Source organism: Leuciscus leuciscus, assembly GCF_965113295.1.
Source record: "Leuciscus leuciscus genome assembly, chromosome: 1".
In the NCBI taxonomy this organism is placed as follows: Eukaryota; Metazoa; Chordata; class Actinopteri; order Cypriniformes; family Leuciscidae; genus Leuciscus; species Leuciscus leuciscus.
In genome coordinates this window covers 62,717,236-62,744,908 of record NC_138725.1, presented here as the reverse complement: position 1 = coordinate 62,744,908, position 27,673 = coordinate 62,717,236, and the positions used below count along the sequence as shown (strand labels likewise).

The following is a 27,673-nucleotide window of genomic DNA, read 5'->3' as shown; positions in this document are numbered from 1 at the left end:
AGGTGATATTTATATTTATATTATTCATACTTCTCAAAATACTGTAAATATGTTCATAATCTGTAAATGTTTATTCAGACTAAACCCAACTGTGACCCCTTTTTTTTACTTTTTTACTTTTTTTTTTTTTTTTTTACTTTTTATACAATTTTTTTTTTTTTTTTTACTTTTTTAATATATTTTATTCTTAGAATTTGTATTACTATGTTTCTTGTTGTATTTGTATTTGTATATGTGCACTGGAAGCTTCAGTACCAAGAAAAATTCCTTGTGGGTGCAAGCACACTTGGCAATAAAGCTCTTTCTGATTCTGATTCTGATAGTATGTGTGGTGTGCAGGGCGTGTTTGAACCCAAAATTGTCAGATGTAGGCTAGACGAAATTGCGTGGCATATCAGAATCAGAATCAGAATCAGAAAGAGCTTTATTGCCAAGTATGCTTGCGCATACGAGGAATTTGTCTTGGTGACAGTAGCTTCCAGTACACATACAATATAAAGTGACAAGACAAGTGACAAGTAACATAGGTATAAATAAAAAATAAAAAAATAGAAAAAAATAAAATAAAATAAAAATAAAAGATTATAAATTATAAATATATATAAAGTTATAAGGTGCTATAGTGGTGTAGCCGCGTCTGTTCGATTTGTGTGGTAACGTTAGCCATGTTCTTAATGTACCGGCCTTTTGACAGCTTCGGCTGAAGTTGTCCCTGTGTTAATTGTCGTGTAACTTCTGTATGACCTGGCAATAAAACCTTTAGGGTCGGGTGCGGATTTACAAAATCGGACCCGTGCAGGACTCTCTGGTGTACACATAAATCTCTGACCCATCGTCGTCTTCTTCGTTGAATATCTGTCGCTCTACTTACGTCATCTGGTATAATTTGAAACGATTGGCTATAAGCTACGTACAGGCGCATTTGATAGACATTTGTAGCGCCCAATAAACGGCTCTGGGCATTCGTAAACCACGCCTCAAATACGAGAAAATGAACATGTAGTATCCAGACCACGTCTCAAAGAGAAAGTGGTCTGACGTTAGCCAGGCTAACCATTACCGGGGCTCCGACGCAGTTTTCAAAGCACTATTGTATCACACACTGTACCGATGCTTGTATCGAAATGACAATACCATGTGATTGATGACGTTTGAAGCTTTGAACGTCATGAAGTATCGGAAGGTCGGGACAGCTGGTTTGAAAAGAATTGGCGCTTCGCATTATTTAAATGATTTAACACTACACTTCCCTATAACGTAATTTATATATTTTTTAAACAGAACACCCAAAATATTTTTCCAATTACAGTTAGCCTACTATAATTATGATCACATTCTTGTATTTTTTATATTGTTGATAAATATGTGAATCCGTTGACCAGGCTACACATGACACGAGTTGTGGTCTCATTGACACAAATTAATTTAGATGAGATTAGATAGAACTGTACTGATCCCACACAATGTCACGGACTTCCGAAGCTTTGTTTGGTCACGTGCTTTTTCTGCTCTGCTTTAAACATGGTGGAGAAAACAAGTGTGACCACCAGGTGTCACTAATGCGCAAAGCTTCCAGTAATGAACCCTTTTTCAGCACAATTTGATGAAAGCGGCAGTGGCTCAGTGGTTCCTGTAGATTGTCTACAAACCGAAAGGTTGGTGGTTCAATCCCCGGTTCCACCTGACCAAGTGTCGAGGTGTCCATGAGCAAGACACCTAACCCCAGCTGCTCCCGACGAGCTGGATGGCGCCTTGCATGGCTGACACCGCCGTCAGTGTATGAATGAGTGAGTGAATGGGTGAATGTGAGGCTATATGTAAAGCGCTTTGGTGGCCATAGGTCTGTGAAAGCGCTATATAAATGCAGTCCATTTACCAAAGCCTCAAATGCTTTAGAAAGCCTCGGTTTCCCATCACTTCACACACTGACGCACACAGAAGACAAGAATACAGGAGTTAAGACACTGAGTGGTAACATTTTAGCAAGACAACACAAAAAAAAAATGCATGGGAGGACACCATACAGCCAGAGCAAACAAGGTAACAATACACAGGTGTACTGAATGAAGGCATAATGAGTCCAGGCAAAGGATTGTGGGGAATGTAGTACTTAATATTAACACAGCGACAAAAGGAGTGCCCTCTGGAGGAGCTCATGGGCACTCCAGAAGGAGGATGTGACAAAAATATAAGATTACACTACCAACTAAATTGTCAAAAATCCCAAACTTGCCAATATCTGACTGCCTGAACATGACATTTGGTTATAAAAGGTTTTTCCACAGGAGAAAGATTGCAAACATCTCAGATAAACAGCAGAGCTTAGACAGATGATATTTATAGTATGTATTACAGCATTTATCATTTCAGAAATAGTAAATGGTGACTGAATCTAAACTTGACCGAGTTTTTCTCTAGAAGATGAGGGCCAACTGATGCCACCAGAGGATATTCATATTGAGCCGTTTCCTGCGAGAGACTTTCAGTGTTACACAGTGATGTCCTTCAGACAAAAGCATTGGAAAAGTAGGGTAAGCCTGTAAACGGAATACGTTCCGGTTTATTCCACCTGTTCGCTGACCTCTTTAACTGCTCTAAAAATCACAATGCTTGAATGCTAGTGTCATTGAATGACCATTGCATTAAAAAAATACAAAATAGCCTACAAGGTGTAAGACAAAAGAACAGTTAGAGCAATATGATGGGTTAGGTATTTATAACCTTGTCCCATTACAACTTTACAAGCCTATTTTTATGTTACTAGATCTCTGGAGCTCAGACAGCAAATCTGAATCTTGAAGTCTGCAATGGTACCGCAGGGAGTCAGAACATTTTGACAGGATCGACCTCAATATTTATCACTATAAAGATCTGCGTCTTTGAACTACATTTCTTTGAGTCTTCACCTTGATTGCAGTTCTAAAGACTTTTAAATGGCTTTAACTATCATGTATCAGTAGTGACTCATTTCATTTGAAGATGAAACCCTGACATGATGACTAGAGTTTGCCAAACATCCAAAGCTGTCGGTAGATTGCTTATAAGGTTATTGATTCTGACAGATTTTTTAGCCAATGGTGGCTGATTATTCTAGGTAAATACAACAACATTTGTCCGAGTGCTGTCACATCTATGGCAGGGGTTTTCAGTGACACCCAAATATGAACCTGAAACCTAAAATATCTAGGCAGTTATGTATTATTTATTTATATACTGTATATATAATCCCATATCCCATTCCCTTTAAAAGCCAGTTGCGCTCACACCATGGCGGATTCGCTATTTTACATGGCGGAATTTGCAAGCGGAAAGGCCGAACACCGGTCGCAAACAGATCTGCTTGTGTGCGAGGTTAAAGCGTGCAAGTGGACCATCTACGGGACAAGCCGGATTCCACCATATCTTTATGTACACAATAATAATCTTTTACATTGTGTACAGCAGAGTGTACGCGCGTTGTGGACCCGCCTATAGGCGCACATTACTAACGCGCTCTTTAAATAACAAAATAAATACTGCGCCATTGACTTTAGACCAGGTTTCAGTTGGTTTGGTCAATAGCGCAGTCTATTTTCGTTGCCTCAAAATAGATCACACCTCGTTTTCAGACCAGCAGCCCATGGGCGCACAAATGGGCGCAAATGCATTTGCTATTTAAACAACGTGCAGCAGGACGTGAAAATGATAACTGCGTCAGGCTGAAACTAGCAAAAAACACTTGCGTCACGCTCTCCGCTGCATTGTGCCGGGTGTATGATAGGGCCCATAAAGTACATATGCATAATTTAACATTTACTTGATGCTCGTTTGCGTAATATTCAAATAATATATTGTGTAAATTTGCATTTCACTGTTTCTTCATTTTGAGGAATACTGAATGTGTTTTTGTGCAAGTGAGATGAGTAAATGCATGTTCAAATTTAGTCTAGAACTACAATAACCATCATGCTCACACACCACTCAAACACCTCTGCGCTTAAGGGGGTCGCACACCGGACGCGCAGCGCAGCGCCACGTCTTTTAAATTCGAACACATTATTCTCTATGAGTGTACACACAGCGGCGGCGCCTTTCGGCGTCTGTCCGCGGCGCCCAGCAACGGCTCAGGACCGTGTTCAAAATCCTGCCGCGCCACAGAGCGCCATTTACATAGTTTTATATTAAATTTACATTTATTTGTCTCAAATCGTAGTTAATGTATACTGACTTCACCCCGTGCTGCAATATACATTTAGTTTTATATTCATTTACAGAAATCAGCTGCTTGAATGAAAATTGCTGATGTTATCGGATTTTCAGGTGAGAGTTGTCCTAGACGCGACGTGACGCGGCGCGGCGCTGCGCGTCCGGTGTCCGACCCCCTTTACTCATGATTTCTCTCGACATGACAGGACAGGAGAGCTGTCGGTCAATAAATGGGAAAAAGTAACTTGCGTTACTTACTTGAAAATGTAACTCATATATAAATGTAAAAGTAATGTGTTACTTTACTAGTTACTTGAAAAAGTAATCTGATTATGTAACTCGCGTTATTTGTAATACATTACCCTCAACACTGGAGTGTGTTTTAGAGAAGTTTAATTTCTAAGAATCCACAAAGCAAAAAGTGCTATTCATCTCTATAACCCACAATCACACATACACACTCACTTTTCCACCCTTTCTCTCTGGTTTTCTTTAGATATCTCCCCTCATTACTCAACTATAGGTGTCCTGGTCTAGTCAGAAGATAAATATAATAGTTTAGCTGCATATGAATACTTTATCTCCAAAGGAAGCTTCTCTCTGTGTGTCCCTCTATGTGTGAGAGAGATAGAGAGTCCACTGTGTTGAACTCACACAGACCTGTGACTCTGTGCACGGCAAGATAAAGCAAATCTCTCCTCTGTGTCTCTGAGGAGCATCTAGGCAAAGCAAATATCAAGACAAACACAGTCAACCAAAAAAACGTATGAAGAAATCATAAAGGTATATTGGCAAAAAAATATAAATAAAATTAAGTTAATTTACTATTCTATTTCCTCTTGCCTGAAACCAGTTAACGTCGTCTGCCAGATCTCTCCGTGTCTATGCCACTTGTGCAGCCAAAAGCAGCATGAGCGCGCATTGATCCATGATTGACTGCTGAGAGGAAACACACAATGATTTCATTCTCGTCGTATGGTTGACGTTTGAATGCTCGCTTCGCTACGAGATTAGATTCTGTGCGCGGCCTGCAAGAACAACACAGTCCAAATAAATGAATTTTTGTTGACTAAATTGGATTCAGGTTTGTTGCGTAGGATCAGAGGCATGATCATGAATGTCTAAAGGTTTTTGCCTTTGTTCTTCAGGGTAACAGATGACCAGAATAGCCACATGACTACTGTATGTTTGGCTCAATAAGAGGGATACAGAATAATGTTACAAACTATAATTGTTATGAAGCACAAAACTCTCAGAGCAAAGTAAGTGTCTATACTAATATCCCTCCTTTTATTGTTGAAGCAGACGTCTTATAAACAGGAAATTGGATGAAGGGGAAAGAACTAAGTTAATCAATCAGAGTAATAACAAATACCCAGAGAGAAAATGGTACATTTGTATTTGTCCGTGTCTCACCACACTATCACAGTAGTATTTTAGGTTACTATGGTTACATACACCAGGTAATTTCTGTTAATCAGCCACTGATTGTAAGTACTAGGAAATGTGTCTTAAAGTCATGGTGACCTTGTCCTGCAGTTTAGAGTGATTTCAATCCAGCCAATGGTTTTGTTTGATTGGATACTGGATTTTAAGGTTTTAAATGTGATTATTTGGTATTTTGCGCAGTATTTATAGGTATAAGGTAGGATTAAGGGATGTAGAATATGCTCATGCAGAATAAGGCATTGATATGTGCTTTATAAATAGCCAATTTCCTAGTAATATGCATGCTAATAAGCAACTAGATAATAGTGAGAATTGAACCGTAAAATAAAGTGTTACTGATTTTTTTGTTTTGGAACTTTGTTTTAGTGGACATTCTGCATGCCTGCCACTTATTCATTACAGACTAGTAAAATATGGCCCAAACTTGTTCACAGATGAACTCAAGTTTACACTTCTGACTAATGTACCTTCTGGCTGCGACATCAGAAGTTTCAATATTTTGACAATAAAGTTGCAAGGAAAGTAACGTCAAATGGGACATTATTCATTATAACTCTGAACGCAATTTACAGTACAAAAACAATGACCAAGGAGAACCAATCTCACATTTACCTTGTCATAAACATGATCTACTGCCAAAACAATGACATTCAAGAGGATTGACTAAGAAAAACAATTATAAAAACATTAAACATGGCAATGTAAGACAGCGGAAGACCAAATTCACTTTTTACCACTGATAACAGAAACTGACGACCCTAGATAAAAACCAAACATATTACTACTTTAATTTTAAAATGTTACACTTTATTCTGGTAAAAGGCTTATTATGAGATTATTCTCAAAACAAAAATTTGTGTTCTGAATCATAATTTTTTTCCTTTTAACGTGGCACTAAATGCCATCATAAAGTTCTCAGATTGAGACAATTTAGGCCACCAGATCTGCAGCGAGGGAGACTGATGGAATTTCTCTGTCTTACTATATTCAGGAAAGGTGTGCAGCAGGGAGGCCATCTGGTGTGACGGTGGCATTCATCAGTCAGAACCTGAGATGCCTGTCAACAGTCCACTGGGTGCAGCAGTGCCAGCCTGCCAATGAAAGCTTTAAACTTAGAGCTAGGAAATAATACTTCAATCCTTTAAACTCCCATCCTAGGATTCATATCACACATACTACGGCAATATGCCTTTACAAGTATATAAGTACATTTTGTATAGGCTGGCTAGTATATCCTAATCTGTTGTGCAAGCTCGTGGTTTTATAAATGCATGTTTTCAGATGGTATGACAAACTAATTTTCTCATGATTATGACAGTGTACCAGACTAATAAACACATTACAGACAAAACATCCGGGATTGTAAAAAAAATCTCTTATAAAACAATGTGGGATAAAAAGGAAAGCCATTGAGAGAAATTTGCTTTTGATTCTCCCACTAAGAAATCCTACATTTTCATCTCATTAAGCTCTATAAACACAATATTACTTGGTTTCAAACAAATACAGATCATCATAACAACCGTAAATAGTCTGGGATGATTATGCATAAAAATACCACCTCAAAGACAATAAAAGACTCTAAATTATGTTCAATTTGCAGCTTCAGTTTGACAGAATTGATGACTTCAATACAGTAAACACTAATCTATTTATCATTCAGAACATGCGTAAAAATGTAACACTTTTTTTTCAGTCTGGTCGAAAATGCAATAACATTTATTTAAAGTTGGACCTAGCTAGCCGTTTTGCACTGCAGTCCTTGAGTAATAAAGATTTTCATAGACAGATAAATGGATTAAGCATTGAAAACAAAGAATATTCTGTTCTATTGTGATTCTTTAATTACATTTTTTTTTTAATGTTATATAATCGAGCTCTGAAAATAATGGATAAAAAGCCAAATCGATGGCATCACTGCAACATTAAAAAAAAAAAATTATATGCTAAGTTTTACAAATTAAAAAAATCTGTCATATATAAAATTGATTTTTAAATGTTTGCACAATAAGGCACCATCTGTTCTATGTAAATTGATAAAGAGACAGGATGATACAAGTAGAATCACTAGGAGTTCGGCAGGTGGGAATTGTAGGATAATTTTCGTAGAACTACACAAGAGCAAAGAGCCTTTTCTGTAGAGGGCTCCAAACTCTGGAACCTGTTGCCAAATGAGTTTAAGGCAATACTTGAAATAAAGTCCTTTAAAATAAACCAGAACTGCACGCATATTTAAATGTAATAATTTTTGTATGTAAAGTGTATTGTAATGTAAAAGTTTTTTTTATGCTAGAGTTGAAAGCTCCATTCTAATATGTATAATTTAGGTAATTATTTGAATGTCTATAAGTGACATATTGTGGTAGTTTTATTCTATGAGTAGTAGTTTTATTTTTTGTTTTTATTTTTATTTTTTATTTTGTTTAGAAAAGCCTTTCTAGGGACCTGAGATGCAAATTAGCTTTTGCTATACTCTCTATGTGCAATACATATTTTCCAGTTTTGACTGGGATCATGTTTTTTTGTACTGTCCCTATACAAATAAACTTGTAAATAAAAAAAAAAATATTCAAGGAGTGTTTTGAATATAAATACGGTCAGATGGCAAAAATCTGCTACAGAATCACAAAGCAACAGTTTCAAATCACCAGATGCCATAAACTAGACAGTCCATTTCATAGCTTCATGTGGTTCCCTAAATAAAAATTATATTTTTATATTTATTCCTGGACTTGCTCTATGTCATTGTTCATAGTCATGCATAGAAGCAATAAAACAGACATGGATAATCTATTGTCCCTCTCAGCTCCATTTTGAACTGACACAAAAGGTCAGCTGATCTTTGTTTCACTGCAGTGGTCTGAACAACACAGTGACGCATGTAGAAAGAGGATGGAGCTGCTAGGAGTTACAACTCCTGATGTATTATAGATCTATAATGAGTCATCAAGGCTCTTTCACAAATAACCACAGTCAGACTCCAGACAAACTGCAAGAAAAAATAAATTACATTAAAGTGGTTTGTAGAAGAATCTTACTTATATGTGCGCAGTCATTTTCTATGATGGAGTGCCTACAAACTGTAACACTTATCATCAAACACACAAAAAGTGATGACAAAATTATAGACATTTCCAATCTGATTGGTCTAAAATTTGCAGCGTCCTTGCCGGAAGAAATTGCAAAAGAAAAATTCGAAAGAAATTCTTTTTGATTTTATTTGAGGCAGTTATTTAAACAAAATATGTAATAAATATGACAAATTCTGCAGTATTATGTATGTAAGCGAAATAACTTCTACACGTATTTCAAAGTCTGCACACACATTCAGATTGCTGCATCATTATTTAAATGCACTATGTTTCCAGGCAATCGTTGTGGTATTATCAATATTTATCCGCCCCTAAACATCATCTACGAAAAGATATTGTAAAGCAAATTAAAGCTTAATGATGTTGACTGCAATACAACACTTTGGAAAACCAACCCCTGCAAACTATATTCAAGCAGGGGAAACCAATTGAGCTTGTAAATAATGAAAACATGATGAATGAAGATTCTCTAATTCGCCACTATTTCCCCAGGTCTGTGCTGAAAAACAAGGGTTTCTGGAAATGAACACTGGACTCAATGCTGCGTCCCAAGACATTCTAGCATTGAGAGACTTCTGCTTGTGCCTAATTTGACCTTTTCATTACTTTTCATGAGTCGCACGAGTATTGTATTAACAAATTTTATAAGCGCCAATTAAATCAACCAGCTTCTCCAATTAATTCTGCTTTCACACTAGAGATTTTGGTGCAGATCAAATCTGTTTGATGCCAGAGATTGGTTTGTTTAGTTGACGTGAGTGTTGAAAGTGTTTTTTTATTGGGTGTGCAGCAAATATTTTAAAGGGATAGTTCACTTTGAAATAACATTTTGGTATGTTTTAGCTTACCTCAAGGGCATCCAAGATGTAGGTCTTTTTTTCCGCAGTAGTTTCAATTTTGATATTTTTAGGTCAAACCGTTCTTGTCTGTCAGTCAAATAATGCAGGTCTATGGTCACCACCTCAAAGAGCAAGCACAGTAGATTGCGCGGGTTGGTGTTGTTCACCAGCACAGTGATGGGGTTCACCTCCAGCGGCAGGTCCAGGACACGAAACGAGCGGTTTGTGTGAGAAAACGAACAGTATTTATATCGTTGTTACCTCTTGAACACAGCCGCGTCCAAATGATCTGAGGGCGCGGGCGGGTATAGATATATACACTAGATATCGCCTTGTCTACGGTTTCGTTCCAATGAACTGCAGTAGCCAAGGCGACATCTAGTGTATATATCTATACCCGCCCGCGCCCTCAGATCATTTGGACGCGGCTGTGTTCAAGAGGTAACAACGATATAAATACTGTTCGTTTTCTCACACAAACCGCTCGTTTCGTGTCTTAGGCCATCAATGTGTACTTACGATGGGGAATTGTTTAATTTGGACGACGGGGAATTGTTTTAATTTGGACTCTGTGCTTGTGTTTTGAGACCGTGACCATCGACCTGCATTATATGACTGACAGACAAGAACGGTTTGACCTAAAAATATCAAAATTGAAACTACTGCGGAAAAAAAGACACCTACATCTTGGATGCCCTTGAGGTAAGCTAAAACATACCAAAATGTTATTTCAAAGTGAACTATCCCTTTAATAACACAGTAAGTCATTACCTTGCAACAGTTATAAAAAACAACTGCCAGTACCGTTCATAGTGGTACTTATTTCATAACATTAACATTTATGCATTTAGAAGACGCTTTTTCCAAAACGACTTACATTGTATTCAAGCTCTACATTTATTTTTCAATTCATGCATTCTCTGGGAATCGAACCCATGTTAGCACCATTATGCTGTTCTGTTTGAGCTGTTGATGATGCAAACATACCGCAGTTTCGACCCATAAGTAATTTATTTAGCAACTTACACTGTATTCAAGGTATTCATTTTATAGGTGCATGCATTCAATGAGATTTGAACCCATGGCCTTGGCATTGTTAATACTATGCTCTTCTGTTTGAGCTACAGGAAAGCTACTCGTGTTGATGATGCAAACATACCACAGTTTTAGAACAAAAAGTACATTTATGGATGTTACAAATGTTTTTATAAGGGTACGCATTCCCTGTGAATCAAACACATGACATTGCCTTTGTTAGCGCCATGCTCTACTGTTTTGAGCTAGAGGAACACAATTAGTAAGATGTGAAAACAGCTCAAAAGTCCTTTTATTGGGACTTTTATTATGACGCAGTGAATGCTATTATGAATACTTGATTCTGGGGTCAAACATATTTGTATAATTATTTTATTTACCATTAAACTGTAGAGTATATCGGATCATTCCCTCCATAGCTGTGCTCTCATGGCACTCTCTTTCTTCTAAAATAATAACATTATTTAATCTCAAATCAATATTTCATGTCCATTTATTTATACATTTGCTAAGAAGCCTTGTAATTAGCGAGATAATGGACAGTCAGCCAAAAATAAACCCCTTCTGGGAGATTCAGGACCTCTCCATCTTCACATCAGGGCCTCGATGACCCAGTCAGGGGTTTTTTTGCATGCTGAATGTACATTTTCCCTAACGAATCTTTGATGCAGACCGTGAAAGAACTCTGAGGGAATGTATGAACACCCAGAAATCAGAGTTTACCCATCCAGGTCAAGCAACTTTAGAAACTGGCACAGTGCTCGACTCTGACCTTGTGAGGCAGGACGACGGCGGATCCCCCACTGATGCCCACAATGGGCACGGCCGTCTGGGTGGAGATGAAGTCCAGGATCTGCGCCACGGCCTCTGACCCAATGTTATCTTCAAAGACCACCCCGTGCACCCTGTTAGCAGCCAGCGTGTCGCAGATGCGCGTCAGTAGATTGCGCGGGTTGGTGTTGTTCACCAGCACAGTGATGGGGTTCACCTCCAGCGGCAGGTCCAGGAAGTTCTCCCGGCTCAGTCGCCCCTTGATCTCCAACTGGTAGGCGGAGCCGCTGAACACCACCGCCACGTTCACGGTGGGCTCAACCATCCCGAACGGTCGGCACTGGCAGCGGGGGGCGGAGAAGACATACAGCAGCAGCAGCAACGGCAGCCACAGTGTGTCGCTGAGACAGCCTAGATGAACGCCCATCTCAGTCGCCTACTGCCTAGATGGAAGAAAACAAATGGGTGTGAATTACCAGGGATGGTGGGGTTTAATGGTGGTTGACCATCTAATTAAGGTTTGAAGCACTACAGAAAGAAGTCAAAACAAAAAGTTTGTGAATGTGTTAATGCAGTAAACAGGTACTACAGTTATTTGAGCCTTAATAATTTGTTATTATTAATTTGTAAACACCTCACATGTAAATGAAAATGATTGGATTCATTTCATTCGGATTGGTGAAAATGTATGCATGAAAACATTGCTAATATGAGGAACAACTAATGTTTTAGTAATCATAAATGTTTTACAGCATTTATGTCTCAGTCAGATTACAACCAAAATTATTTTTCTGGCAACGTTTATAACACAAAAATGTATCCATGTGTCGATGGCAGAAAATAATCTCTATGGAAGACACTACTTTGAAATTGATTCTTTTAATTTTTTTTATCGTAGATTTACAGGTAAATAAGAGAATTTGGATTGCATGCGATGAAACAGCAGATTGCACTTCATAAATAAACTGATTTTACTCAACACACAAAAAATATTATTCAGTATGACTAAATCAGTCTAACCATGTAACTAGGTTACATAAAAAAAAGTACGTGTAAAAAGAGGCAGGAGTCAGCATGTTTTCCCAATGAAATTCTGAAGCGACTTTTCTTAGGCTGACGTCTACTTTCTCAAACCATTACCTCCAACAACCTTCATTCTTGCTTGTTGTGCCAACATTTCACCATCCAGTTAATTCCTAACGGATTAAATAAATGTCCTCCTCTCATTTTTTCTGCATATTCTCACTCAGAAATACACAAATTACAAAAGTAAAATGTGCTGCAAACACTGTTGCATCTTGACCTTAATGTCCAAATAAACTAAATAAAAAGTCTAAGTAAAAAGTTTTAATTCAAAAATAATATTTATTACTTTTAAATTATTACAGGTTACTCCAACAAAAATAATTTTAAGAGCCAGATCAGGTAAAACAATATCTTCCTTAGGTCAAAATGAAAGTAAAAATTTTGTCTATTTACTTTCTTAATACATTTTCATGGTCATATTGTGCCTGATTCTACATTTAAAAAAATGAACGAGGAAGGTTGTGCACTTTACATAATATATTTATATTTAGTTTACTTATAATAATTGTGTTTGTTGACTTGAAATGTTTTTTTTCTATTAAGGTCCACGTAATTATGTCTCAACTTAACAGTACAAAATCCTAACGCGTTGTCTAAATACAAACCATTTATGTTAAGTAAATAATTCTTTCATCCAGATGGTGGCAGTATAGTGCGACGCCAACTGCCATTTTGCCCTAACTTAATTTGATTGTGTTCAATCTGCTTATATGTAAAATTTAACTTAATCTGTTTGTGTTGGATTACTTGAATGATTTGTGTTGCATTAACTGAAACTTGGCGGTGCTTGTTAGTTCCCAGCATGCTTTGCATATGTTTGAATTAAGAGAGAATAAATGTTAAAATTAAGTGTTATTTTATGTTTTTTTGAGACAATGAGAAAAGGGGAAGACTTGATTGTGTGTAATTGTGTTTAATGTTCAATTGCATTGGAATTATTAGAACCATTTAAATTACAGTGGGTTACCCTTGTGGAGAAGAGTGGAGCATTTTGTTTGGCTGTGGACTGATTCAGATACTTTCAAATGCTTTGGTTGAAGGAACATGTAAACCTTACCATTTAAGATGCTAATATGTGTTACTGATAGCTATTTATAGTCTATCAATTAAATTATGTGTCACTAAAATGAATGGAATAATAAGTAAGTTGGATTCACAAATTGTGTTAGTCCATATAACTTAACTGACTTTAGTTAGTTAAACTCAAACGTCTCTTGTTGAGCAAAAATGATTGATAATAGCTGGCTTGAGTCAAAAATATTATTTATCCCTAAAACAACCACATTAAGTTAGATAAACTTAATTATTTGTTTCCAACTTTCATAATTAAATTAAGTGGAACCTGTTGACAAGAAAAAATTTATTAAAGTCAAGGTTTCATTTTTTTTGAGTGTATGGTGCACATTATTCCAAAAAAAATTAAATACTTTGTAATCTATTAAAAAAAAAAAAAAAACTTTTCCAGACTCTGAAATGACTTTTTGGCTAACTCCCTCCCACAAAATGGATAAAATGGTCAAAAAGCAGATAAAAAGAAGTCAAATGGGTTGTGAACACAGTTTAGTGTTGAACTCAAGGTCGATTGTAAAGTGTCTAATTTGCACACTAAAGATACACATGGAATTTAACTGTTGTGCACACACAGAGCAAAAGGTGGGGTATTGTAAAAGGATCAGTTTCATCCATGCAACAACATTGCCATAATACTTCATAATCCAGACATCATAGCCGTTCTGTTGTCAGTCGGCATTAACGCATCAAGCCAACCTTTTAGAACTATTTTTATATGAACCGTTAGAGGCCATTAGAGTCGTATTGCACGTTTAGAGTCATGCTCAGGAGTCACTGGGTTGTCCAGCTGCTGTACTAAGAGCCGCCACTCTCAAACCACATCCAACAGATGGCGGGTACTGTAAAAAAAAAAATTATTTATTTTGTTCAACAAATGGAGAATGTGTGGATTTATAAGCCCTAACTTGTGTGCCTTTGGCCTTTATTTTTGCAGACCGTCTCACATAATCCCTGAAATGAAAAGTCAATACATGCTAGAAACAGTGGCCTTAAAGTTATGTTTTTAGATTTTAAAGCATGTTTTAATCCGCCGATATGGATGGAAAAACCTTAGACGTAAAATTGAGGTTAATTTAAGCTTTCATTTATCATCTTTCATTTATAACTCGCCCAATCTTCCTCAGATCTCAGATCCAGCAATATCAAAGCAGTGATCCTTGAACAGCATCCGTATTGACGCGTAGGGTTATCCGTCAGACTCAGCACTGTTTTTAAAGGGATTCAGTTCTTTGAATGGCTTTAGCTGTCCAGCCGCCTGGAGACCAGTGCTGTGGAGATGCCACTTTTAACATGCTGACCAAATTTACAGTGTCTCATGAGCCAGACACCATGTAATCCCTCTGTAATCCCCCCTAGTATGTCATGCTTCGCGGCCTGATGGTATCACCTCATCTGACGGTCTCGTGTGGCACAGAAGCTTGCTGTAATGCCTTTATTCCTGCACCCACCCTGTACAGTAGGTTTACATGTAATGTTTCGCAGTTTTAAGGACAGTACGATTATTTATTTTAATGGTTTTAAAGGAAGTCTCTTTGTGCTCACCGAGGCTGCATAATAAAAAAATACAGTAAAAACAGTAATATTGTGAGATATTATTACAATTACAATAACTGTTTTCTATTTGAATATATTTTTATTACTGTGATCCAAAGCTGAATTTTCAGCATCATTACTTCATTTATACTTCATCATTACAGTCTTCAGTGTCACGTGATCCTTCAGAAATCATTCTAATATGCTGATTTGGTGCTCAAGAAACATTTATCAGTGTTAAAAACAGTTGTGCTGCTCAATAGTTTTGTAGAAACAGTGACACATTTTTATCAGGATTCTTAGAAAGTTCAAAAGAACATACTTTCTTTAAAATGCAAATCTTTTGATCAATTTAATCCATCCCACATGATGAAAAAAAAATTAATTTCTTTAAAAAAAAATCTTACTGACCCCAAATATTTTAAGAGTACTGTGTATTTCTCTAACCAATATATAAATATATTCAGAAATAAGTCTTTAGACATTGTAATACAATATTCTAACATCAAACAGCTGGACAACTCAACTTTCAGGGATGTTATATATAAATTGTCCTCTTTCTACACTGTTTTAATTTATATATATATATATATATATATATATATATATATATATACATATGATGTATATATATATATATATATATATATATATATATACACACAATGAATTATTGCTAAACAGTGGAGTACAAAATGTTACGGATTGGCCAAATGGCTCATCAGTGACCTAATCAAACACTTTGCTTTTGTCGATATGGCCTTTTAATTCAGGTATATGTCAAACAGACAAATGAACCATATTAAAGCATGTGGTGAATTTGATTAAATCGCATTATTGGTAAACGCGAGCTAAAGCACGGTGGAGCGTTTTATACAGCGACAGTGACAGATTTCAACACAGCAGTTGGCAGATTAAACATGCTTGCTTACTCGGAGGAAAGAGACGCACGACACACAGTCCACATGGCCTTGTTACTCTTACACAAAATATCCATCAAGTGGAACAAAAAGTAAACGGGCACAATCTCATTTTTTCCCAATAGCTCTAACATACGAGTGCACTGGCTACACACTAATTTCAATGCACAAGCTTGTCTGTTCGGTTGATTGATTACATTTACTCGTTCGCTATAACAGCTGTGAGAAATGTTCAGCAATTTATTGATATAAATTGCTACTATAAATGATGTGAATGCAAACGGTGTGGTGCATTATTCATAAGTCCACACGTACAGCGAATTGTGATGTACATGAGTTAATAGGGTTGCAGAATCAAACGGTTTTTGAACATCTGTCTTGACTAATGTTCATCAGAAATTAAGTGGCTTCCTTCCTCTTCTGGATAATATAATATAATATAATATAATATAATATAATATAATATAATATAATATAATATAATAATAGTGACAATTAACAACTCAACTTTCAGTTCTCAATACAGTTATGCAAAAATCATATATTTGAATTATTTACAGATTGAATGAATACATGAATGAACAAACAAACACATTTCAAGAAAACAATTACTCAACAACAACAAAATCTTAGAAATACTAAAAAATATTCCTATTTTTTTTTTACTTAGTATTAGAAAAGCTTTCTAGAGCTGGAGAGACTGAATCGGAAAGGCCTGAAAACAGATGCCAAGGTTGAGTTGTTTTTGTTCTATTAGTGAGTTTTGTCATGTTTTACAGGACTGTTGTTTTTGTTGTAATGTAAGCTCTTGTAATGTTAGTAACAGGACAATTTTGAGTGTCATTGTTTGTCTAGAGCTGATGTCCTGCTGGCGACGAACAACCAACTCTTGCTTGTACAGTGGGGAGAACAAGTAGTGGTGGTGGTTGAGGAGAGATCCCCTGATATGATTGTAAAGCGCTTTGGGTGTACAGTAGTACATATGAAAGCGCTATATAAATGCCCGATTCTATTCTATTCTAAGTATTTGATACACTGCCAATTTTGCAGGTTTTCCCACTTACAAAGCATGTAGAAGTCTGTCATTTTTATCATAGGTACTCTTCAACTCTTCAAAATTCCAGAAAATCACATTGTATGATTTTTATTGCATGACATAAGTATTTGATACATCAGAAAGGCAGAACTTAATATTTGGTACAGAAACCTTTGTTTGAAGCTGTAGTCTCGCGCTGAAGTCCCGTGGGAACTCAGTTGTAGCCAGAACACGACGATCCTCCCACCTGCACTAAGTGCGTGATTTTTTTTCCCCCAAACCACTTCAGCGGAAATCCCGCCCTGCAGCTGATTTCATTGGTTTAGGTTACAGTGACGGGTAGGTTTAGGGATCAGTGTTTGGTGTAGGCAATCTGTAATTGACATGACCAATGAAAACCTTAGAATCAGCTGCAGGGCGGGATTTCCGCTGAAGTGGTTTGGGGAAAAAAAATCACGCGCACTTACTATTTACCTTATTCCGGCTACAACTGAGTTCCCACGGGACTTCAGCGCGAGACTACAGCTAGCTGTCTAAAACACTATTTAGGTGAGTTTAAACAATGGCTAAGTTGCTAAACGCATCTTGTTGTCATGTAAGGGCCCTGTTCATGTTGGACAGACATTTTAATTGCATTTTATGTCTGTTAAGAGGCACAAAGACACTCTTTAGGTTTATGCCCCCATAACTGCCGTTTTAGCTGAATGGGAGCTCTGGGCATTAACTGTAACAGCTCCGCGTTGCAAGCACCAATCCGGTTCGTTTTTTTTTCTATAGACAGTACTCACAAAGGTAAAACGATCAAGACTAACTTAAAAATTCACCGGAGTTCTCCTTTAATAAAGAGACACTCTTGCATTGCAAGTTCAAGCATTTTGGGGACGGAGCAATAAAGGGAGGGGTGTGTTTGTTTGGGATGATTTCAAATATCAACAGCGTTTCTCAGATATTGCTTACTGCACCTTTAATATGCAGCTATAAACAAGCCATTTGTAGGTTGTTTTCCCTGAGAAAAGTAAACACAGGCTCTGTTCGTTTGAGTAACCCAACAAGCCCGATACAGAAGCAAAGGCTTGAACCAACATTCATTTATGGGTGGGACTATCTGTTTGTCCAAACAATAATGGAACACAGGGAAAATTATCCAGAAACAACAATCATTATTTTTCCAATTCCCTTTGGTGACTCTAGCGGCACACAGATAAAACACTTCACCTTTAAGAGTTGTAATCCAGTCAACCAATCTACAAGTCTATAATTTATACTCCATTTCCCCTCCTCTCTCTCACACTACTTTATTCTCTCCCTCCCTCTGTGGGTTTAATATGTGTCACTGTCCTTGCCTGTCCCGAGCAACTATCAGTAGAAAGTTTGTGTGTCTGCTCAGATGAATGACCTCTCTGATTTGGCTCTCTGGAAGTCTCTGAGAAAGCCTCTGAGAACATAGACCAGATTAGATCAAAGTACCGACCACAGATCCAGCCTGGCATGAAGCGTCCCATCACGCTCGACTCCCTTCCCATCTTCTATTCCTTATCCACTACCACTCTTTTTTTTGGACATGTACAATGTCTTGAGCATAAAAAATTTGGAGATTACGTGTGCATACTGCAGGCCTGATTATATCTCTTGCAGCATGAACTTAATACAGTGCTTCAAACCTCAAAGAAGAGTTCAATACCCTCTAGTGGATGGAAGGAAGAAAAGCTACAATCACAAAGTTCTTATTGATTGCTACTGATACCATACATTGATTTGAACAAGACTACCAAAATAGCCAAACATATTTCTGTAAGCTGAAATCTGGTTTTGTAAGTTCTGAGGCTTTTAAAATTGGTAACTTCAAGGTCATTGTCAATCCAATTTAAAAATTCCCATTAAAGTCCTTACACATTGGGAGGAACTATACATTTCTAAAAAGTATAATTCTTAGGAAAGTATTTCCATCCTTCCCCTAGCTCATTTTCCATTCAGTTGCAGCATTCTGGACCTTTGATATGTCAAAGAGAATTATAGTCCAACTCCAGTTCCATCACACTCCGATTCAGTCAAATTACTCATAATGGTATGACATTTAAAGATGCACTCCTTCCCATAACTCCCTACTTGACGAGGCACATATCCATCGGAGATGACTGTAATAGCAAGAGAAAAAAGGGAAATACTAGGCCAATGTATTAAGCTCTCAAAAATCTTCTCTTTCATGTGCTTGACCAGTCAGTTGAAATAAAATTGAATATTGCACAAGAACTATAGCATATTGGCAAAAATCTTTAACATCCTTTGTAGCTTTACATATTATAATCACTATATATTGCAGATATAATATAATATAATATAATATAATATAATATAATATAATATAATATAATATAATATAATATAATATAATATAATATAAGGTTAAACATTTTTGGGTGGTTAAACAACTTGCTTAGCAAACTGTTCCCATTAAAATGCTCATGGGCTTGTAGGGGATTTGAAAGGGTAATTTCAAATTACACGCACCTTCACTGATCTCATTTTTGGACAAACAGCCGAGTCAATAAACAGACGCCGTTATTGTCACATCAGATCAAGGTCAGCGCTCCATTTTAATCTGAATCTTCGTGACTGTGGCGCTGACAAATTTTTAAACTGCAGCATTCATTCAGCCTGCCATCAGATTTCACCTCTTAGCTATCGTAACTCCACAACCGACTGACTGTCATCGACCATGACAATCTCCAGGTTCATTTTTACCTGTGTTGTCATTATGGCCTCATGATAAACATCAGTAACAAGCTGTCACATTAATGCGCACATATACTTTCTCTCTGTTCCGCCCGCATCCATTCGTGCTTCCAGGTTGCAGGCAGCTGACTGTACTGTACGGTATGGACAGAATTATCCAGGCAACACACATGCCACTAAAATAATGCAATAAATATTAAAGGGATAGTTCACTTTGAAATAAAATTTTGGTATGTTTTAGCTTACCTCAAAGGCATCCAAGATGTAGGTGTCTTTTATTTCCGCAGTAGTTTCAATTTTGATATTTTTAGGTCAAACCGTTCTTATCTGTCAGTCATATAATGCAGGTCTATGGTCACTGTCTCAAAGAGCATGCACAGAGTCCAAATTAAAACAATTCCTCGTCGTCCAAATTAAACAATTCCCCATCGTAAGTACACATTGATGGCCTAAGACACGAAACGAGCGGTTTGTGTGAGAAAACGAACAGTATTTATATCGTTTTTAGTTACCTCTTATACACAGCCATGTCCAAGTGATCTGATCTGACGTGTACGCAGACTGGTGCATAGATATATACACTAGATGTCGCCTTAAAGACATTCGTTCCAATGAACTGCAGTAGCCAAGGCGACTTCTATTGTATATATCTATACCCGCCCGCGCTCTCAGATCACTTGGACATGGCTGTGTACAAGAGGTAAAAACGACATAAATACTGTTCGTTTTCTCACACAAACCGCTCGTTTCGTGTCTTAGGCCATCAATGTGTACTTACGACTAAAACATACCAAATTTAATTTCCAAGTGAGCTGTCCCTTTAATCAATAACTTTTTTCATGTGACATAAAAACAACCCAATGTGCATAAATGTGTCATACAAGGAATTTGGTGATAATATAATTCATATTAATAATATACTTTTCTGTAAAAAGTAAATATTTTGTCTTATTAAATATTATATTTCCACCATAAAAATGCGATATGTCATGACCAATCATGTTTAGCAGAAATTAAGGACCTTGCTTCCCACATCTGGGTTGAATATAATATAATATAATATAATATAATATAATATAATATAATATAATATAATATAATATAATTAATATAATATAGTATAATATAATATAATATAATATAATATAATATAATTAATATAATATAATTAATATAATTATATCGTATTACGAACAAAGCATTTCTAAGGATATCGATTTTTAGAAAGCAGCTGTTTGACTCTGAAATGGCGAACGGGAACATGGTTCATGCAACATTAGCAACACATTATTAGCTGTTTGATAACATAGTCAAGTCTATAAACGCATAAAACGCATTACCATTCTGATACATCGACTTGACGAGCCTGTGTGAGTGAGTGGAGGCGGGGCTCATTTGTATATTCATGGATCCGGGTATACTAAATGAAGCAAGGGGGCTATTTTAAGGCATGAATAAACGTCTCAATATGCCAGTTTGGTGATCAAAGATGAGTTTTAAGGGATACAATTATCATCTACAGGGGGACTTTAAAATATTTATTCAGTATAGATATAGATAGATGGTGTATCTGCCCACGCTAACCTTCCAAACCATGGCCCTCTAAATTGAACCCACAAAGCCTTAACTACAATGTCACACCACACCACACAACCAATGCTCTCAATGTGGTTTCTTTTGTTGCCCTGCATCTTTTTATGCGCTTATCACACTATACTTAACTCTAGGTTAAGGCAACTTTAAGGTACAGTATACAGCCCAAGACATACAGTGTGAATTACTAACCCAAGGTTAAGCATAAGCAGTGAAACACAGTAACCCAGGATTGTGTTAACCCAGGGTTTAAAATGACCCCAATGAAATGCCTATTACGCATCATGACACATGACTGGCCTAGACACTTTTTGCTGATTCTCTTGTGGTATTGTGTTTGACAGTGTATTTTAGCATGTGCACGTGCTCACAGGGCTCTCATTAAGGCTGCTGCATGACTGTGGCTTAACGAGCCATTAAAGAGCCATTAAGACTCATTAAAGCACAGTCATGCAGCAGTCGTGCTGGCTTAACATGACACTGACTGATTCTGAGAGCTGCTGCAGGTTATCAAATGCCTCACAAGGTGACTGATCCAACATTGTACGGCCTTCTAGAACTTTTCTACGTCCAAATCTTACTGCATTTGAATGCATACAAATTAATGTCTCTTCATTTTTCTCATTTAATACAGATCAAATGACATCTTTAGTCACCGGCAGTCACGAAGAACCAGATTAAAATAGAGGTTTGACCTTGATCTGTATTGGCAGATACCAGATGTAATTACAATTAGGTTTTTAGATTATCTAAACAAAATATGAGTGGTGTTTGCCTGTGCATGCCAACACAATGCTTAGATGTTCTGGTGGGTTGCCAGGATGTTGCTATGCGGTTGCTAAGGTGTACAGTTTTTAAGTGGTTGCTAGCTGGTAATTTACTATTCCAAGCCAAAAGAGTCCCCATTCAAGTCTCTTTGACATTCCAGTTCCTCCTTCAGGGTGCTTTACTGTACACACAGCGTAAATAATAACAGGGCTAAAGGCTCACAAACCACTAGATGGCACAAAAACTTGCCGCAGCTCTTACCCCTTATGTGCAAAAGGCGCACCTTGCCACCTCATACATTTATACGATTTTGAAACAAACAATCCACTTTTATGATTTATTTTCACATGTAATATGTGGCTGCATCAATGCTCAATACAAACCGTTTTTTTTTTTTTTTTTTTTATCATACACTATATGAGTAATGAAAAACACATTTTTCTTAGCCCTGTTGTACCCTATATACAGTATATGACACTTAGAAAAGTAATATCACTCAACCTAATACTCAAATTGTGGTTGTAATATCAAACCACAATTTGATAGATCATAAACTCACAAATATGAGCTGAAGTTTAAGAAGTTATTAGCTAATTGCTACAACCCAGCTAACTTGTTTAGTGTGGTGTTTTTAACTAACAAGGCTATCTATTTTCCCCTTAGTTACACTCATGACATCCACTAATAAATAATGAATTATCAGTTCATACATGGGTTCTGTGACATGACAGTCACAGATGTGTCGAGAAATGTGACATGCTATACTCCACCTAAACAATATTTTCTAATTATTATGCATGCATTTTTTATGACCTGATATTCATTGAGAGACCAGATGGAATATTTGTACTTCTAAAAATTAATTTGTCACACCATTTAGTGTGTGTGGGGGGGTTTGGGGGGGGGGCATAATAACCAGTTCCAAGTTCCAAAATGTCTACATTTTTGGGGCAGTCCAATCAAAAAATGACCATCACCGGTTCTTTCATCAGAATTCCAATAGAAGGTCAGTCAAGATCAGTGCATTGTCGGAGAAAGTATTTCCGAACAGTGTGCTCTGTTTTAAACTGCACATTCAGAAAACTGCAAAATGCAAATGATAAAAAGAAGCTAAGAAAAAAAAACATGGTAACCGTTTGCAGACATTTTGTCTTAAAATCTCAATATAGAAAACAAAGGTTACAACAAGCTTCTTCACACTGCTTCTCTCTCATCAGCATTAATCTTGATCATCAGAAAGGACATGGATCTGGTCCTGGACCAGCGCCTAGGACTTTCTGTAAAGATCTCTATTAACCCAGAGTCCTAGAAGGATGCAAAGAGTCCATCCATCAAGATCCTTTCCCCCAAACACATTTCTCACTCAATGTCAACCTTCTTAGCACAACAAGCCGATTTTCTTTTTCTTTTTTGGTCTGTTTTTGCGTGAGAGTGAGGATTTTTTTCCCAGGCTGTTTAACTGTAATAACATCTGAAAGGCAGCAGATTACGCTGGAATTGAAAATGTGTCGCAGGGGCAACGATCCATTTTACTTGACACATGTAGCCGTAGACTCCATATATCTTATATGGCACCACTGTTAACGCTAAACTCTAGTGCATGTTGGGTTATGGTGTGCAGCAAAACCATACTGAGTTTTCTTGTTAAATAGATACATACATGTGTGTGTGTGTGTGTGTGTGTATGTGTGTGTGTGTGTGTGTGTGTGTGTGTGTGTGTGTGTGTGTGGGCTATTTGGAGTGTGGGATCATGATAAAACGGCCTTAAGCCGAGGTTGTGGCAGAATCTCCCCTCATCCAGATGTCATCAGGCTGCTTTAACAGCAGCATATCTGCTTCACTCGGCTCACACACAACACTCACTTTCTCCAACTCGCACTATCACAAACCCACTCGTACAGAATAATCCGTGTGTAAACATAGGCTACCACTTTGTTTTGTAATCTGGCTTGTGGATTGACACCCATCCGACATGTGTTGAAAACGTAGTAACTTTCAGTGACCTTTTCAGAGGGAAGGGACACAGCAGTGTTAGATACATCTCTGAAGTAATTCTATTCTACTATACTAATATGATTATTTAACTTTTTTTTTTTCAATTCTGTCATCATTTACTCACCCTTATGTCGTTTCAAACCTGTAAGACTTTCGTTCATCTTCTGAACACAAATCAAGATATTTTGAATGAAATCTGAGCGATTTCTGTCCCTCCATTAACAGTCTACGCAACTACGACTTTGACGCTTCAAAAAGTTCATAAAGAGATCATAAAACTAATCCATATGAATTGAGCGGTTCAGTCCAAATTTACTGTATATACGATAATTTGTGGTAAACGGAAACTCAAGCATGTTTGCCTGACGTGCGAGAATCAATGAGGTTCGTTCTCGTGTTACGCAGCACGTCTGAGCTTCCGCAAGAACCAATGAGGTTCGTTCTCATGTTACGCAGCACGTTTGAGCTTCCGCAAGAACCAATGAGGTTCGTTCTCATGTTATGCAGCACGTTTGAGCTTCCGCAAGAACCAATGAGGTTCGTTCTCGTGTTACGCAGCACTAAGTTAATAACTAATGATCGTCGCGACGGAAGTGAATCCATCAAAACTAACTTTAGCTGGACAATAACTTTATTCTAGAGCTGCTATAAAACCAAAACAATCTCTGTTACTTTAATTTCCTATTATTAATGTAAAGCCGCTTTGGAACAATCTACATTGTTAAAAGCGCTATATAAATGAAGATGACTTGACTTATGAGCTTCTACAAGAACCAATGAGGTTCATTCTTGTGTTACGCAGAACGTTTGAGTTTCTGCAAGAACCAATGAGGTTCATTCTCGTGTTACGCAGCACATTTGAGCTTCCGCAAGAACCAGTGAGCTTCATTCTCGTGTTACGCAGCACGTTTGAGCTTCCGCAAGAACCAATGAGGTTCATTCTCATGTTACGCAGCACGTTTGAGCTTCCGCAAGAACCAATGAGGTTCATTCTCGTGTTACGCAGCACATTTGAGCTTCTACAAGAACCAATGAGGTTCATTCTCGTGTTACGCAGCACGTTTGAGCTTCCGCAAGAACCAATGAGGTTCATTCTCGTGTTACGCAGCACGTTTGAGCTTCTACAAGAACCAATGAGGTTCATTCTCGTGTTACGCAGCACGTTTGAGCTTCTACAAGAACCAGTGAGGTTCATTGTCGTGTTACGCAGCACGTTTGAGCTTTCACAAGAACCAATGAGGTTCATTCTCATGTTACGCAACACGTTTGAGCTTCCGCAAGAACCAATGAGGTTCATTCTCATGTTACGCAGCACGTTTGAGCTTTCACAAGAACCAATGAGGTTCATTCTCATGTTACGCAGCACGTTTGAGCTTCTACAAGAACCGGTGAGGTTCATTGTCGTGTTACGCAACACGTTTGAGCTTCCGCAAGAACCAATGAGGTTCATTCTCGTGTTACGCAGCACGTTTAAGCTTCCGCAAGAACCAATGAGGTTCATTCTCGTGTTACGCAGCACGTTTGAGCTTCCGCATGAACCAATGAGCTTCATTCTCGTGTTACGCAGCACGTTTGAGCTTTCACAAGAACCAATGAGGTTCATTCTCATGTTACGCAACACGTTTGAGCTTCTACAAGAACCGGTGAGGTTCATTGTCGTGTTACCCAACACGTTTGAGCTTCCGCAAGAACCAATGAGGTTTATTCTCGTGTTACGCAGCACGTTTGAGCTTCCGCAAGAACCAATGAGGTTCATTCTCGTGTTACGCAGCACGTTTGAGCTTCCGCAAGAACCAATGAGGTTCATTCTCGTGTTACGCAGCACGTTTGAGCTTCCGCATGAACCAATGAGCTTCATTCTCGTGTTACGCAGCACGTTTGAGCTTCCGCAAGAACCAATGAGCTTCATTCTCATGTTACGCAGCACATTTGAGCTTCCGCAAGAACCAATGAGGTTCATTCTCATGTTACGCAGCACGTTTGAGCTTCTACAAGAACCAGTGAGGTTCATTGTCGTGTTACGCAACACGTTTGAGCTTCCGCAAGAACCAATGAGGTTCATTCTCGTGTTACGCAGCACGTTTGAGCTTCCGCAAGAACCAATGAGGTTCATTCTCGTGTTACGCAGAACGTTTGAGCTTCTGCAAGAACCAATGAGCTTCATTCTCGTGTTACGCAGCACGTTTGAGCTTCCGCAAGAACCAATGAGCTTCATTCTCGTGTTACGCAGCACGTTTGAGCTTCCGCAAGAACCAATGAGCTTCATTCTCGTGTTACGCAGCACGTTTGAGCTTCCGCAAGAACCAATGAGCTTCATTCTCGTGTTACGCAGCAAGTTTGAGTTTCCGCAAGAACCAATGAGGTTCATTCTCGTGTTACGCAGCACGTTTGAGCTTCCGCAAGAACCAATGAGCTTCATTCTCATGTTACGCAGCACATTTGAGCTTCCGCAAGAACCAATGAGGTTCATTCTCATGTTACGCAGCACGTTTGAGCTTCTACAAGAACCAGTGAGGTTCATTGTCGTGTTACGCAACACGTTTGAGCTTCCGCAAGAACCAATGAGGTTCATTCTCATGTTACGCAGCACGTTTGAGCTTTCACAAGAACCAATGAGGTTAATTCTCATGTTACGCAGCACGTTTGAGCTTCTACAAGAACCAGTGAGGTTCATTGTCGTGTTACGCAACACGTTTGAGCTTCCGCAAGAACCAATGAGGTTCATTTTCGTGTTACGCAGCACGTTTGAGCTTCCGCAAGAACCAATGAGGTTCATTCTCGTGTTACGCAGAACGTTTGAGCTTCTGCAAGAACCAATGAGCTTCATTCTCGTGTTACGCAGCACGTTTGAGCTTCCGCAAGAACCAATGAGCTTCATTCTCGTGTTACGCAGCACGTTTGAGCTTCCGCAAGAACCAATGAGCTTCATTCTCGTGTTACGCAGCACGTTTGAGCTTCCGCAAGAACCAATGAGCTTCATTCTCGTGTTACGCAGCAAGTTTGAGTTTCCGCAAGAACCAATGAGGTTCATTCTCGTGTTACGCAGCACGTTTGAGCTTCCGCAAGAACCAATGAGGTTCATTCTCGTGTCACGCAACACGTTTGAGCTTCTGCAAGAACCAATGAGGTTCATTCTCATGTTACGCAGCAAGTTTGAGCTTCCGCAAGAACCAATGAGGTTCATTCTCGTGTTACGCAGCACATTTGAGCTTCCCCAAGAACCACTGAGGTTCATTGTCATGTTACGCAACACGTTTGAGCTTCCGCAAGAGGTTTGTTCTCACCGATCAAGCAGGTTCGGTTGAAATTCAGTTTTTCTTTATTGATCAATGCTTATGTGTGAATAAAAGCCTAAATTCAATCTTTCCATCATATAAAGTGATTGAGTCTCTTCAGAAAATTTGAACTAAACTGCTCAATTTATATTGATTAGTTTTACGATCTCTTTATTAACTGTTTGAAGCATCAAAGTGGTTGTTGCTTAGGCTGTCAACTCTCAGATTTCATCAAAAAGATCTTCATTTGTGTTCTGAAGATCTTAAGGGTTTGGAACAACTTCAGGGTTAG

At 38.0% G+C, this 27,673-nt stretch overlaps 1 protein-coding gene across 1 annotated transcript in view; it reads right to left on the bottom strand.

Moving 5' to 3' along the window:
* grin2ca (glutamate receptor, ionotropic, N-methyl D-aspartate 2Ca) overlaps positions 1-27,673 on the bottom strand; it is a 78,225-nt gene that overhangs the window by 39,689 nt on the left and 10,863 nt on the right. Inside the window, exon 3 of the mRNA XM_082163184.1 lies at positions 11,373-11,814. Within this exon, the coding sequence (XP_082019310.1) occupies positions 11,373-11,798 (426 nt within the window). The 5' untranslated portion in view covers positions 11,799-11,814. The remainder of the gene's footprint in view (positions 1-11,372; positions 11,815-27,673) is intronic.